Source organism: Eutrigla gurnardus, assembly GCF_963514095.1.
Source record: "Eutrigla gurnardus genome assembly, chromosome: 16".
Taxonomy (NCBI): Eukaryota; Metazoa; Chordata; class Actinopteri; order Perciformes; family Triglidae; genus Eutrigla; species Eutrigla gurnardus.
The window spans coordinates 7,910,917-7,925,571 of record NC_139927.1 but is presented as its reverse complement, the minus strand read 5'-3'; the positions used below and the strand labels follow the sequence as shown (position 1 = coordinate 7,925,571).

Sequence of the window (14,655 nt, the reverse complement as noted above, 5' to 3'; positions counted from 1 at the left end):
GATCTCTCCTTGTTGCAGTCAGCTTGCTGGGCTGTCATAGATACAGAGACCTACGGCACTGCTAAGACGAGGAGAAGGTAGACGTCTTCAAATAAATGTGAATGGAGTCTGTTATTTGTGTTCGGCAAACTCAGCAGGTATCTACTGTAGCTACCCAATATAGATTCTTATAAAGGAGGTGGAAGTGACATCACAAACCCGATGGCGTTGTGCACATCTGACAGGTGTATCCTAATGATCACCCCCTCTCACTGTAGTCCTTATCTCAACCCAGTTCTGTCCGGTGTGAATACATGAACCTCTGACACCAACCAGCTGCACCCACCTGAGCGCTGCCAGGTGTGTCGTCCGCCGGGCCACCGGGTCCTCCGCCTCATTCTCTCCATCCAGAAATAATCTTCTGGTATGACAACGGAACAAGAGGGGGAAGAAAAAGAGAGCTGGCGTCCATATCAAAGGACTAGAAAAGGAGAAAAAGAATAGCGCCAGATGCAAGCTAGGTGAATGAAATGGTTTATAAAGGAAAGGGTACGCTTATGAATATGCACTACTTATGCAGGCCCCACTGAGGAGCATTATTAAGGGTGAATTGTCTCAAGGTGTGATATGCAACGGTGCAGCGTTTCTGTCTGGTGGTAACCGCAGAGGAGAAAACGCCAGGACGAACCGCCTCAGCAGCGTCTCTTTACCGAGTCATGTGTAAAACGACTCGACACCTAATATCATGGCTGATGAGGACGCAACCCTTTTAAACCAACATCCAATTCCAATTATATATGATTAGAATTTTCCATTTGTAAAAACATCTCGTTCTGTTGAAGCTCCATGTGAGATGATGAAACAAGTCCTGACCCCGACGGGAGCTCGGCCTGTCTCCTCCTTCCTGCATCCTAATAAAAAGATCAGGCAAAGACGTGAGTCATTAAATCCACATCACAATGTTGGTTGTTAAATTTGAGCCAGTAGAAACTCTCAAACTGGGAAGAATGTTTTTTTTGTGATTAACTTCACAAGTTATAGACTTGCCGTGAAATTATAAGCAATGCTTATCATATTTTTGTACATGCATGAAGCATGAACAACCGTTTGGAAAATCTCACAAATCCGTAAGACATTAAAACCAGTTATTACAACGTGTTATTGACAGTATACTTTAACTTTAACAGTTATTTTAATTTGGTAGATTGTAGATTCAGAGATTATAGAATTATCAAACTTACCTTGTTTGGAGGAGCCTTTTGTAGCAAACATTCAGTGAATTTCCTTCAGGTTGTTTTTTGATTATCATACTGGATCTACCTCATAACCAGCAGTAATTCTCTAGATATTCTAAAAATTAACAAAGCTCTCACACTAATTTCAAAGTAAAAGTGTTAAAAGAGAATACACATGTAAATGGTTAGTTTCGCTTGTTAATATTCGTATCACCTTTAATTAAAACCCCACTTTTTCCCCCAAATTGGACGAAAATACAATTCTTTATATAATGAAACTGATATAATTAGCTATTTAAAAGATAGAAAAAAATAACAGCATAATTTAGGTAAATTATCTCTCTGATGTGGCTTAATGAAAAACAAACAGCTAGCTGCCAATTTCCAATGGGCCATCTTTCATCTGAATGGACACAAAGACTTAAAACCCCACATCTTATTGAGCAATCCAATTGGAAATTCACATATTTGGCCAAATTTTGACGACGAAACAAAAAACCTGCCAACAAACCCTTCAGATATCTATGCACCCACTGGCACACGCTGCCAATTAACATGTTCTCGAAAGCGCTAATGGAATCTTGAGCGGTAATAAAAGTAAATAATTAAATTAAAAAGGAACCCTTGTGTCATTGTTTGCTGTATTCAGGCCCATTAGGACCTCCAGTATTCTCATGGTAATCTAACGTTGGGGTGTTTTGTATTCTCATAATGAATTCTGTGTTTTTCCTCCAAACAGTGTTGTTCAGACATTTGTGTAGGTGCTGGCAGAGAAACAAAGACGTACATTAGGACCCATTGTCCCCCCGTGATTATTAAAGTAAACACAAATACTGAAGGGGAATCATACACAGCTGCACACACTTGAGCCCGTGTTTGTGGAGTGGGAGAAAGGGCCAAGCAACCCTTAAGACTTTGTCAGAAACGATCCCATTATTTGGAGCTTCTCAAGAGCCGAGCGGCAGGCCGACTAATGAGGCTTTGAAGATCGGCTTTCGGCACAGAACTCATCCGACGATTCGGGAGCCAAATAGATTTGGCACGAGATAAAATGCTTCAGCCAAGATCGGCCATAAAGACGGCCTCATGTGCTTTTTATTATGATGGCGTCATAATTAAGGAAGTCCAAAAATACAAAGTCCATTTCCTAGAAGATGAAACTTGATGTGAAATGTTCAGACGACGGTTTCTCTTGTGCAGTGTACTTTTGGCATCGTTGGGTTACGGTAATAAAACTTCACCAGAAAATAGTTAAAAATGCCCAACAGAAGTTCCCGGAGCTCAAGATGACATCTTCAGATGTCTTGTTTTGTTCAAACAACCATTTATAATCCTAGAAGACAAACTAAAGCAGGCAAAATTCACATTTGAGACGCTGGAACCATGAAACATAAAAGATTCATAGATAATTAAAATCCTTAGTGAATTGACGGAAAATGAACAGACTAATTATTTCAACTCCAGTAAATTATGGTTTAGACTCAATACAGCAAAACGTTTGGAAAGTAAATTTGCAAGACAAATATCAGTACAGAAAACTACTGAGATGTTTAATGTTTCAAATTGTTTCTTTAAATAGATACAAGTATTTTATATATATATATATATATATGTATATATATGACAGCACAATGAAAATCTCATTCAACTTTGGAGCTCAACATCAAAACCTGCTGCTGATTTGTGCGTGAGAGTTTTGAACAGTTTCTCTGAAATCATGCGTGTATTTTACTTAAAGCTGGTTATAGTTTGATCAACATTGCTAAGTTAGTGAAAGAATCTGCAAGGTGGCTTAAAAACAAAATTGAAATGGTACAATGACTGTGACTATAATTGGATTTAGCTGCAATCATGGCACTGGTATAGACGTGTCCCATACAAAAAACCTGGTCTCCCAGTCGCCCAATTCCATTTTCCAGACTTTTGCTAGTAAGAAGCAGCAAAACCAAGGAATTCTTTCACTGTTGCGTTAACTTAAAAAACATCTTGAACTGGTTTGTGTGAGTTTGGACCTGCGGTGGAAAAAGTGGCTCAGAAGCAGCAGCTAATGAGCAGGGAGAAAGTCCCGCTGCCAACTGTTGCCTGGAAAAGCCATCCAGATTTGTGATTACACAAATGTGACAAGGACACAGTGAGTGTTTATCTGCTGCTTCATGTGTCCATCTGAAGAGCACACGGGTACAATAACACAATCCTCAACCTCTGAAGAGAACCCACATGTATTGTTTTTTGCTAATTCAAATGTAGAAAAACAATAACGTATGGCGAGCAATTGTTTATGTAGCTAAAGTCAATTTTAAGTGCATTCTCTATATATGATACCAGTGGTTGATTAATAAGCCTCAATAATATGTGCCTCACTGTGTGGAAGTGACTGGGATCATTCTATGTTTAATCAGGCTTGACTTAACCATTGCTTTCCTAACAAGATGTAACAAATAAATAAACAGATATAAATGAACTGAATTATTTATTATTATAATGGAATCAGAAACCAGATCCTGCATCTCTAGTCAAAAGGGACAACAATAGATTTGTGCGTGTCTTGTGACATGGAGTTCATTTTATGTCGCTTTAAACGGGAGTAACATGGTGGTAGAAACATCACATGTCCAGGAGTAGTACTCGTGGATCTTCCACCACCGCTTTGATCTTACGCAAGAAGGTGACGGCTTCTCTGCCGTCGACGAGTCGGTGGTCGTATGTCAGCGCTACGTACATCATGGGCCGGATCTCCACCTGCAAACGCAGTTTCAGAGTTTACTCACGTTTGACTGCATCAGATTTGGAAAACCAGTAGATTCATATTAGTATATGCAGTCTTACATAACTTTTGAAATGTCATCTCATCTGGTGTTTAATAATTTGGGTACTAACGCCAACTTTCACACCAGTTTATCACCAGTGACACATTTGCCAACCCAGCAGATTAACTAGTCACTGTTTTATTAGCGGTACGGTTAAAGCTCATGTAATTGTTTCTTTTGAAACGCAGAAACAATGTTTCCATCTGCGTTGTTGGACAGATAACTCACCTGGCCACCGATGGCCACAGGTCGGTCGAAGATGCCGTGCATGCCCAGGATGGCAGACTGTGGAGGGTTGATGATTGGTGTGCCAAACATGGAGCCAAACACGCCACCGTTGCTGATGGTGAAGGTGCCTCCATCCATATCTTCAACAGCGAGCTCATTGTTACGAGCCTGGGGGCAAACAGAACAAATTATTTGATCAGTTTGGAGGTAAATTAAATGGGTATTTGATTGGTCAAGATTGAAGAGCGGTCTAAAATGCCAAATATCTGGGACATCTATTGGACAAAGCTTTTTACCTTTTCTCCCAGCGCATTGATGGTCCTCTCAATGTCAGTAAAGTTCATGGTTTCAACATTACGGATCACCGGTACAACAAGCCCCTAAACAAACACACGTTATTCAGGTCACTGTTAACCAGCATTCAACACAACATTTTTAATCTTTATCCAACAAAAGTCATACCTTTGGGGTTGAGACGGCGACGCTAATGTCGACATACTCCCTGTAGACAATCTCTTTGGTTGTATCGTCAATAACTGCAGCAAAACATTTTGGGGAATACAGTTTGGTGAAAAACTACTACTTGGCTATTCTCACTGCACAAAGTCACAAAGATCGATTTTAAAAACAAAAGAACAAACATTGGAAGTAAGCGTTGTCTTACCGGCATTAACAGCGGGTTGGTCAGCCAGAGCGTATGCTGCGGCCTTCACAAACGCTGACATGAAACCCAGTTTGATGTTGTGCTTCTTTAAGAAAGCATCTTTATAGATTTTCCTCATGTCCTGAATGTTGCTGAAGCAAAATTAAGGAAGTATTAGAGAATAGTATTAGAGAAAAGGAGTTAATGGAGTCAAATCTGTTCTATGAATGTAAATCACAGACATTGGCATGAAGATTACACACTTGTATTGAGGCTTATAGCCCTAACTGGCTCAGGTTCACACCAATATAAATACTATTAAGAAAGTTGGAATAATCTTCACCTCATGTCCACCTCGTTGAAGGTGGTCAACATGGCGCAGGTGTTCTGAGCCTCCTTTAGCCTCTGGGCGATCCTCAACCTCATACGGTTCATCTTCACCTGGACAGAAGGAGAATAAACTTCATTGCCGTAATGTAATAAAAGAAACAAATTACACAAAGCAAGTGTGTCATCATCATCATCATCATCATCATCATCATCATCAGGGGTGTTACCCTGTTTTCTCCTCTGCCTCCTGCTGTTAGAGGAGCTGGTGCTGGAGCTGTGGGCTTGATGGCAGACACTTGAAGAGGAGGAACAGAACGTGAAATTAAGAGCTAAGAAATAGTGCTGTGGATATATCTTGTACAGAAATATTAAATAAATGCAGCATGTAGTTTATGTGCTAGAGAAGGAAACACACCAGGTTTGGCTTGGGCAGCCTGTGGAGGTACTGGAGGCATGGCAGTGGGGGCTGAAGGTGGAGGAGGCGGCGGTGGTGGAGGTGGTGGGGCTGCAGCCGGTGCCTCTGCTGCTGGAGAAGGTGCAGCTTTGGCAGCAACAGCTGAAGAAACAGAATTAAAGAAGGACAAATGCAGTTTCGGCCTAATGTTTGGGACAGAAAGTGGACTATTGCATGTAATGTTCAGCACAATGCTACAATAATGAACGCTCACCTCCTTTCCGGAGTTTGAAGAGAGGTGTCCCTCCTTCTACCTTCCCTCCATCAGGCACCAGCAGTTCCTCAATAACACCAGATGCTGGAGCGGGGACTTGGACCGAGGTCTAGAAGTAATTCACAAAATAGACATTTTTTAAAAGGTCATTTTCTCATTAAAATGTAATAAATCCTGTAATGATTTTAGGGTTGATGGTCATTCTTGTTCATACCTTGTCGGTCTCAATTTCACACACCACTTCATCTTCTGCCACTGAGTCGCCCACAGCTAAAACATAAAAAAAAATACAAAGCATGCATTTCATTAGCAAAACATTTTGCTCATTGGTAAAACAATATGGGACACAGACACCTGTGAAATACAACATTTTACCAAACAAATGTTGACTTTTACAAACCTTTCTCCCACCTCACATCCCCCTCTGAAACAGATTCTGCAAATGCAGGCGTTTTGACTGTGACAACCTCGTCCCCTGTACAAAAAAACAAAAGCAAATGTTGTTTTGACTTACAACACATAGCAGAGTTGTCTTCACTAATGAATGTGGAGGATTGTTGCAATACATACTGTGAACAGCAGATGTCTTGAAGTATCTGATGTGGAAGACATTTGCTGATGATGGATATTCACATCTAAGTGGCATGGGGGGAAAAAAAACATTTACTGATCAATACTCTACAAATAGTTAAAGATAATATTGGTTGCACACCCGTGCAGCTCAGTTAATGATACATGAATAAAATGGACAGATCTTACACTGACCATGCATCATTGTGCTGAAGCGTTTTTAAATGTGAAGCAGCGACTGAGGAGAATTTAAAGATATACAATAGAATGAGAAAGCACTTACGGCTGAGAATTCTTGTAAACTAGCCGACCGCAGACTGGGAGGCCTGAAGAGGGAAAAAGAAAAGAGAGGAATAAGAAATCAAACCAACAACAACAACAGCTTTTTCCTGAGGCTCTAACATGAGATATGATTGGAGTTCTCTGAGGAGGTGCAATTAAACAATTTTGGGCTTCCCATGGCATCTCAGTCATTCAACAAGCATCACTTATTCTGCTTTGGATGACCCACTCACAACAGAGCTTGTTTATTCATGAGCAATAATATTAGAGCAGCAGTTTTAGGTGTTGCATTACTAACAAGGTTCTAAAAATCCAGCTCAAGGTTAGTCAGAAGCACGCTTACCTGATACGCTTTGTCGCACCAGCACATTATTTGCCTGAAATAAGAAAATAATCAGTTTCAGATGCATACATTTATATATGCTGTTTGCGAATCTATTTTTGTTTTGACAGCCTGCCAGCTTTAAAAAATGTGTTTGATTTTCACGAGTTGCCCTCTGCATTCTGTGATTTAAAACATCAGACCACCGCCTACTTCTCCCTCAAATAAAACAAGAGGTTAAACAATTAATGAGCATCCGTAATCTGCTGTAGCACCATCTTTAAAAAACTTGTAAACTGTTATTCTTCTAAATAAATTAACCAATAAATGTGTCCCTTCCTTTATAGCTTCAACTTTATGTCAAACCACTGTATTTTCCAATGCTGACTGTCAAATCAACTGTTCATTATGGGTCACGTGAGTGGGTGAGCCTCTGGTGAAGAACCCTGCCTAGTTCCGGCTGCTTTTAGAGGATGTTTGTCTGTTGGGAAACCTACTGATGTGGGATGCCGGAGGAGGGTGGAGTAGTCAGAAATGAATCCTCTGCTGTATACAGAGCGTGTACAGGCATTCAACCACGACGCTGACTCACTAAAACAACTGGTGTGTGTTGATTATGTTGCATGAAGAACCCAAGAGTCCAACATTACACTGGCTGATGAGCCACCAACTTACTTGGTAAGTCATCATCCATTGGAGACACTAGCACAATTAGCCTCCTTCAAGTAGAGAAGAGTACAAATATATCCTGACAAGACATGGTCATGATCCAGCTTCACTACCTGCTCAAAGCACTGAAAAGACAGCTGAAGTTTGAACTCCTGCACACATCACATACATGTCTAACGTGACACAGGCTATTTCTGTCAGGTCACACACACGACACCATAACATGCTAACATTAGCTTGTCAAGACTGCTACTGTGGTTAAACTATATATATATTTTTTTAGAAAAACAACAACAATAATGTAGCTTACAGAGGGCACGAAACAAAGACCCCTCCCTAGTCAGATAGCTCTCCTCGGTCTTCTCAACCCTGACTCCGCTCTCAGTTTCTGGCTGTCTGCCCTTGGTAACTCCGGGGAGGCCCTGCTTCACAAGCTAGTGCCTCTTGAACGCTAACGTTAGCTAACAGCCAACTAGCCACGTCAAATGAGCACAAGTTAATGAGGTTTAATACACAGCTCTCTTCCGTGTCCAACATACCTGGCTCGCCGCTGAGAGAGAGCGACCGAGCGTCCGGTACGCGCACCTGGATCGCGATAGCATAGCGGCTAGCTGGCGGCTGCGTCCCTTAAGTTTAACAGCAGTGTTGATTCGAGGGAGCGGTGCGGAAGCTCGCGGCTCCAAGGCGCGAGGGCGGTCCGAGTCCGGCCGGGAGGAACCACCGCGGCCGGCGAGGAGGGGGGGTTTGCGGTACGGGAGGCGGGAGCTGGGACTGGATAAAAATCACACTGATGAAGAAAAGAATTAATGAAAACCCGACAAACATCGTGAAAAGGATGAAATACAAATAAAAATATAGATGATAAAATAATAACATTCATGTAAATATAACAGGACTGTACCATTCCCTGCATCAGGTAGTTATGCAGACTTTTAAAATTCTATAAAAACGTGGAAAAAAGATATGGAAACCAAAAACAATTTGGATTAATAATTTAATTAATTAATAATTATGTTATTTTAATATAGTCGATTAAAATAACATATTTTTTGTTATTATGTACAGATGGGATGGGATAGGTTGGCATATTTGACCACACCTTGTTTTTTTTTTCTTTTTGGAGAGGCTCTCTGCTGGACCACTACATATACTTGAGCCAGTCCTCCTCCTGCAAGCTCCGGACCTGCAGCCTCCTCTGCTCCTTCTCCACAGACAACAGGTGAGTGGTATAATAGGCTACTGTCTGCTACTAATTTTATAAGCTCCACGTTTTAGTGTTTAGTCTCTGATATGAAACTAGAATATAATATGTTCATCTCGACCTTTGAATCATGATTGGAATTTGAATTTAGTTAAACAAAGTACAACAGGAAAGTGAGGGGAAAAACAACTTCACATAGGCTATTTGAAAAATGTCTGTAGTTGTGCAACATAGCCTACCAATACTTCATTCTAAAATGACTTATCAAGTTGAAACATATTTAAGTAAATTTGAATGAAACAAATAGTATTTTATTATGCAAAAATGTGTATTATTCCAGTAGGCAATTTGATTTATTAATTTCTCACAACATCAGCATCATATAATTATGATTTTTACACCACTGTCTCTTTTCTTTTTTTAACCCAACAAGCATGAATCAAAGCGTTTGGAGCAACGGTTTGTGTTCTTCCAGCAGCATTTGCCTTGACGGCTGCCCTGCAGATCACCTCTCCCCTTTTCAACTGGATCCCATGCTGTTAAATTCACACAAAGACAGCGAGGACATAAAAATACCACCGGAGAGCACTTATTACAGCAGTGATGATGCTGGTTCCCGTTTGATCTTTTCAAGCCAGCTGGAGCTCCATCCATCTACAGACAACACCCCTGGACATTTACCCCTGGGGAGGCACTCATCGCCTGCATCCAGTTCTCATGGTCACCCAGAGTGGAACTCAAACAGTGGCCATCAAGCAAAGCGTGCGAGAGTAGAAAATATCATCAAAGGCATGACCAGCTCTCCTGGTATGCACTGCACAGACGTAATGGCAAATCAGCACGAGGAGTCAGACGGCACGCAGGAAAACCAAACGATTCAAGACCCCGAGCTCACGGAAAGGAGCGGATCTGGCAACCAGACGACAAGAAAGCAACATCTCAGACAGCTCAGAACGAAGTTCAGCCATGTGGATGGAGTCACCGAGACTACACGCACTAAATATCCTTACTGGAACAATTCTACCGAAACATCTCAGTACAGTGGATTCCAGAGCAGGCCAAGTGGGAAATACCAAGGGTGGAAGAAGGTGAAGTTGATGAACTACTTCAAGACGAAGCCCGAGAGATTAAAGCTGATGGCAGATGTTTTAAAGTACGAACTGTCCAGAGCCGTCAGTAGGAGGGTTGACTCTATATTTAAAAGCATGCCACCTCTACAGACATCACCAAACGATGAGGGCAACGTAGACGCCGAGATGTCTCCTCAGTCATCAGTTGGTAAAGGTGATAAATTAGGATTTTCCTGCGGCGGGAATGCAGGAGACGTTCAAACGGAAGCTCTGTCTCTGGTTGTCCAAAAGCCTCGACTGGAAACAGACGACAAGTTTATCCTCCAATCCAGATCAAGAGCTCCCCACCGTCCCAGACCTGCAGTCCTCATCAGCCGAGACTCGGCTCTGCGTGGAGATCAGTCGCCAGAGAAGAATCCCAACGCCGCCTGTCAACATGCCCTCAGACGCCTGCCAGATGGATGCCCCGAAGATAGCCGAACAAAGTTTGAGACGCTTGACACACACTGGAATTCGGTCAAAGCCAGATCGAAGGTCAACTCCAGATACGTGTCGGGGGGTCCCATGCTGTTGGAAAGCTCGCCCCAGCCTCCTGTAAAGATTGAGTCCGATTGCCTGATGAAGAATAACCCGTACATGCTTAATGTATCCTTTACTTGTAGTCTAATAATTCATCTTTTATTATGGTTTCTTGTGGCTTTAAGAAGCAATCAGCAGGGACCGGACAGATATCTTTCCTTATTTGAGCTTCTGAAGCAGCTGCCTTTACATAAAAACTCTTCCTTTGATTATTGGCTATAAAATGAGTCTGTTCATTAATGATCATTTTACTTTTCAATGAGAGCATCCACTTTGCACCTTATGGGATCCAATAAGTACTCCCTTTGATCGAACAAACTTGCAGAAAATTGCTCTCTCTTTTGAGTTGTAATGATATCTTGGAGAGAAAATGTACCCAGCCTTATTTATGAAGAAAAGTTCAGTTCTTTAAAGTCTATCATGTGTTATTTTACCTTTAACACGGGTGCAATTAGGAGGGTCTGACCACAAATCATCTGAAGAAAGCAAAGCTCATGTTCTTCTACACCCGCTACCCGAGCTCCCTGCTGCTGAGGATGTGCTTCCACGATGTTCAGGTGAGAAAATATTTACAATATTGAGCACAAATTACACATTGTGTCATTTCAGTAAATGACAAAATTTCTGAAACATGGCTTAATATATAAAATAATAATAAATATAAAAAAATACAGATGGATATCATCCATTGCAAGTCACTTTTTTTCAATTCAAGCAGACACATTTCTGAAAAAAACCTTCAACTTAAATCAAACAACTGCTTGAAAATGCCTTTTTTTCTAAATGCAAATTTATTCTTTAAAATTGTATCTCTTTCACCACAGAATAGAATCAGTTCCACACATTTTTATTTATTTTTTTATTTTCCATTACATCAACCAATCAATAACATTTACTTTACTTATTTACTATTACTATTTCTGTAAAAACACAAAATGTTTAAATATGGCAACACGGATATCTTTAAAATACAGTTAATCTATTGTGTATTCGCTTTATATTTCTAATATTACCAAACATGTCACACTTACGTGTCTCTCTGCTTCGTCCTCAGTTCACGCGCTGCATCTCTTCTCAGCTCATCAAGTGGTTCAGTAACTTCAGGGAGTTTTACTACATCCAGGTGGAGAAGTTCGCCCGGTGTGCCGTGGGAGTGGCCGGCCTGACGGGTCTGACTGTGGGGAGAGAATCAGAACTTTTCAGAGCTCTCAACACGCACTACAACAAAGCCAACGACTTCCAGGTAAACTGATGCTACACTATATTCATTACGTCTCTGAATGCACTAAATGCTGGTGACATCATACTGATTGGTCACTCACTTATCTGTGATGTTGTTTATTTTTATTTTGGGATCTTCCAGTGAGGGATTTTTATCGTCTCATTCTGATTATTTCCAGTCAAACACATGAATTGCTTTTGTCGGATGTGAGTGTTGCACTTTATATTTCTCATAGTCGCAAAGCTTAATTTTCTGATCGCCTCATTGCATCTGCATATGTTTTACTGGTAAAGAAAATTACAATGGTTTTACACGAGTAATTCAATTTAGACGTGCTAATATTTCTTAGGTTATCCAACACACAGAAATGACAATTGCTTCAGCAATATTTGCTCCTGTAGCTACAGAGAGGAAAAAACAGAGGATTTAAAGGCATGTTTCATTATAGCCAGAGCTCCTGCATGTGTGAACATGTGTCTTTCATTGGCTATAATAGATTCCAAGATGATTTCATTCTGCTACATGGGTAATAGTAGAAATGCATCCAACTTTTAATTTTTTTCCCCCCTATATTTAATTATACTTGTACTATGGACCAACACACAGATACTCAAACAAACGTGTCATGAAACGGGCACATATTGTTTACCAAGAAGCCCTTAATGATTAGATACAATTTTTCCCAAAAACCCACATTAATATGAATTAAACTTCTCACACATAATTTCTTTTTAAAGTCTACTACAGTTTAATAAAGCCAGTAACGCAGTTAAAAAGTGTTCATGTTAGCCCGTTTACTTTCACACTCACCAGTTAATTAGTCACACATATAGTAGCTTTCACACGAACTCTCGATGAGTACAACTACCATCATTTAATAATAAATGAATAATAGCAGTGAGAGGTGTCAAAGGCCAGTGCGACTGAAGATGAGTTTTAGAAGTATTAAAGGAAATTAAACACTTAATATGATCGAAATGAGGTTTTGCTACAAGATGAACACCTAATTAACATTTATTCATTTCATAATTTACAAGACTTAATGCCATCATAGCGAACACAGCTGATTAATATCATGTAATAAGGTTTGCAGACTAATGGTAACGACTCAGCCTTTAACTAAAAATATGCATACTGTGAACTTTGTGTGTGACAATGTGTATTTTGTCTTTTTCTGGTGTAAAGTTTGAACATTTATGATTTGAGTGCAATAAGGGAAAACCTTACTGTGATTTTTGAAACAAGGTTTCTGCAGGGTTCACCAGGTCACACAGAATTAAATGTAATATTTGTTTCATGACCTATAATTATTTGTTATTATATAACTTTGCTTTCATTCACAAAGGCATAAGTTTAAAAATAGTGTTAATACCAAAACGCGTTTCCTTAAATATATGTTTTAAACAGCTATTTAAATATTTTCTTTAGTAATATATATAGATATAAATATAGGTCTGACAGTGGACAGAATTTGCCACTGGCCTAACCTTTAACACAATGCTGCTTACAAGCTCCTGTATTGTTTGATAGTTACAGATGTTTTTAAGAATATGAAAACACATTAAAAAGTATTAACAGCAGTCGGATATCGGCGGCTAGGTGTACTGTAGTTGATGCAGCTGGTTATTGATCTTTTCAACTTTAATATTTTTCCCTTTACCATGTTCTCACTGGTTACTTACCTTGATGTCCCAGGCCTGTTTCTGAATATGTAAAAATAGAAACAGCACGCGTGTAAGAGGTCTCAACGTTATTAATCTGCTCCTGTGGATTCACAGGTCCCTGATAGATTCTTGGAGGTTGCTGAGATTACGCTGAGAGAATTTTATATTGCCATTTCAATGGGAAAAGATCGCGATCCATCGTGGAAGAAAGCCATCTACAAGGTGATCTGTAAGCTGGACAGCGACGTACCAGCTGAATTCAAAAGTCATCACTCTGGATGAGGACTGACCCGACAACATCATGTGCCACAGTGGTTGCTGTCACGATGTGGACTTACACGTGCCTTAAGAAGTATTATCAAACCATTTCTTTTTTTTAAAAAGAAGAGCATGCTAAATTGTAAAATGCTGTAGGTGACTGACAAACATGCCATCACATATACAATCTCCACACGTGTGGGAGTTAATCAAATGCTTTACAGGTTTTTTCTTCAGTTTTATCTTCAAGAACACATTTTTTTTTTTTTTTTTTTTTTTTTTTTAAAGAAGCATTCTTCTTAATAAGCACAAAATAAGGTCCACACAACACCAGGAGGAAAAAAGTCATTTAATTCACAAGAACTCATTCTGTTTAATTTCTCTACAGGATATATAAAATGGAAAATAGGCTACATGTATTCAAAAATGACTGAATTAGTAAATTATGTCTTTATGCCTTTAACATATAGCAGTGCTTTTCTCTTCCATACTCACCATGAAGGTCCATCCGTCCACTTCCTACATGGTTCTCTGTGGCCGGCCGGCGGTCAAATCCAACGTGGTCTTCATCGGTGCGTCTGTGTGTTTGGTTTTAACTGGTCACACTCCTTTCATCTTCAGTCACTCCCGTTACTGCGTTGATGATTTAGATGAAAATTCTGGTGCCAAGTTTTAAGTATAAAATTTCTTGAAAATAAAAATAAAAAAAACACCTGCTTTACATATATTGCCCACGATAATCTCACTCACTGGGACCGAATTTGGCTCCTTGACATGCCGTTTATGCGGTGTGCACATGGGCATTTAAAAACTCAACCGTGATGACCTTTTTTCCTTGCTGTCAACAGTCAGTCAGGAAAAGGCTAATTCTACGACATATTAAGTGTGCTACTGTATTAAAAAAGATTGTAGTCAGAGCAGATATTTT

General features: G+C 40.1%; 1 protein-coding gene across 1 annotated transcript in view; it reads right to left on the bottom strand.

Moving 5' to 3' along the window:
• Nucleotides 1-2,743: 2,743 nt before the first annotated feature.
• ylpm1 (YLP motif containing 1) overlaps nucleotides 2,744-14,655 on the bottom strand; it is a 31,736-nt gene continuing 19,824 nt past the window's right edge. Inside the window, exons 21-36 of the mRNA XM_084030436.1 lie at nucleotides 11,615-11,758; nucleotides 8,273-8,504; nucleotides 7,086-7,119; nucleotides 6,744-6,786; nucleotides 6,461-6,525; nucleotides 6,291-6,365; nucleotides 6,105-6,160; nucleotides 5,891-5,999; nucleotides 5,638-5,778; nucleotides 5,450-5,517; nucleotides 5,236-5,333; nucleotides 4,914-5,044; nucleotides 4,712-4,785; nucleotides 4,546-4,629; nucleotides 4,250-4,417; nucleotides 2,744-3,953 (exon numbers count right to left, since the gene is read on the bottom strand). Coding sequence (XP_083886562.1) covers nucleotides 3,819-3,953; nucleotides 4,250-4,417; nucleotides 4,546-4,629; nucleotides 4,712-4,785; nucleotides 4,914-5,044; nucleotides 5,236-5,333; nucleotides 5,450-5,517; nucleotides 5,638-5,778; nucleotides 5,891-5,999; nucleotides 6,105-6,160; nucleotides 6,291-6,365; nucleotides 6,461-6,525; nucleotides 6,744-6,786; nucleotides 7,086-7,119; nucleotides 8,273-8,504; nucleotides 11,615-11,758 — 1,657 coding nt within the window. The 3' untranslated portion in view covers nucleotides 2,744-3,818. The remainder of the gene's footprint in view (nucleotides 3,954-4,249; nucleotides 4,418-4,545; nucleotides 4,630-4,711; nucleotides 4,786-4,913; nucleotides 5,045-5,235; nucleotides 5,334-5,449; nucleotides 5,518-5,637; nucleotides 5,779-5,890; nucleotides 6,000-6,104; nucleotides 6,161-6,290; nucleotides 6,366-6,460; nucleotides 6,526-6,743; nucleotides 6,787-7,085; nucleotides 7,120-8,272; nucleotides 8,505-11,614; nucleotides 11,759-14,655) is intronic.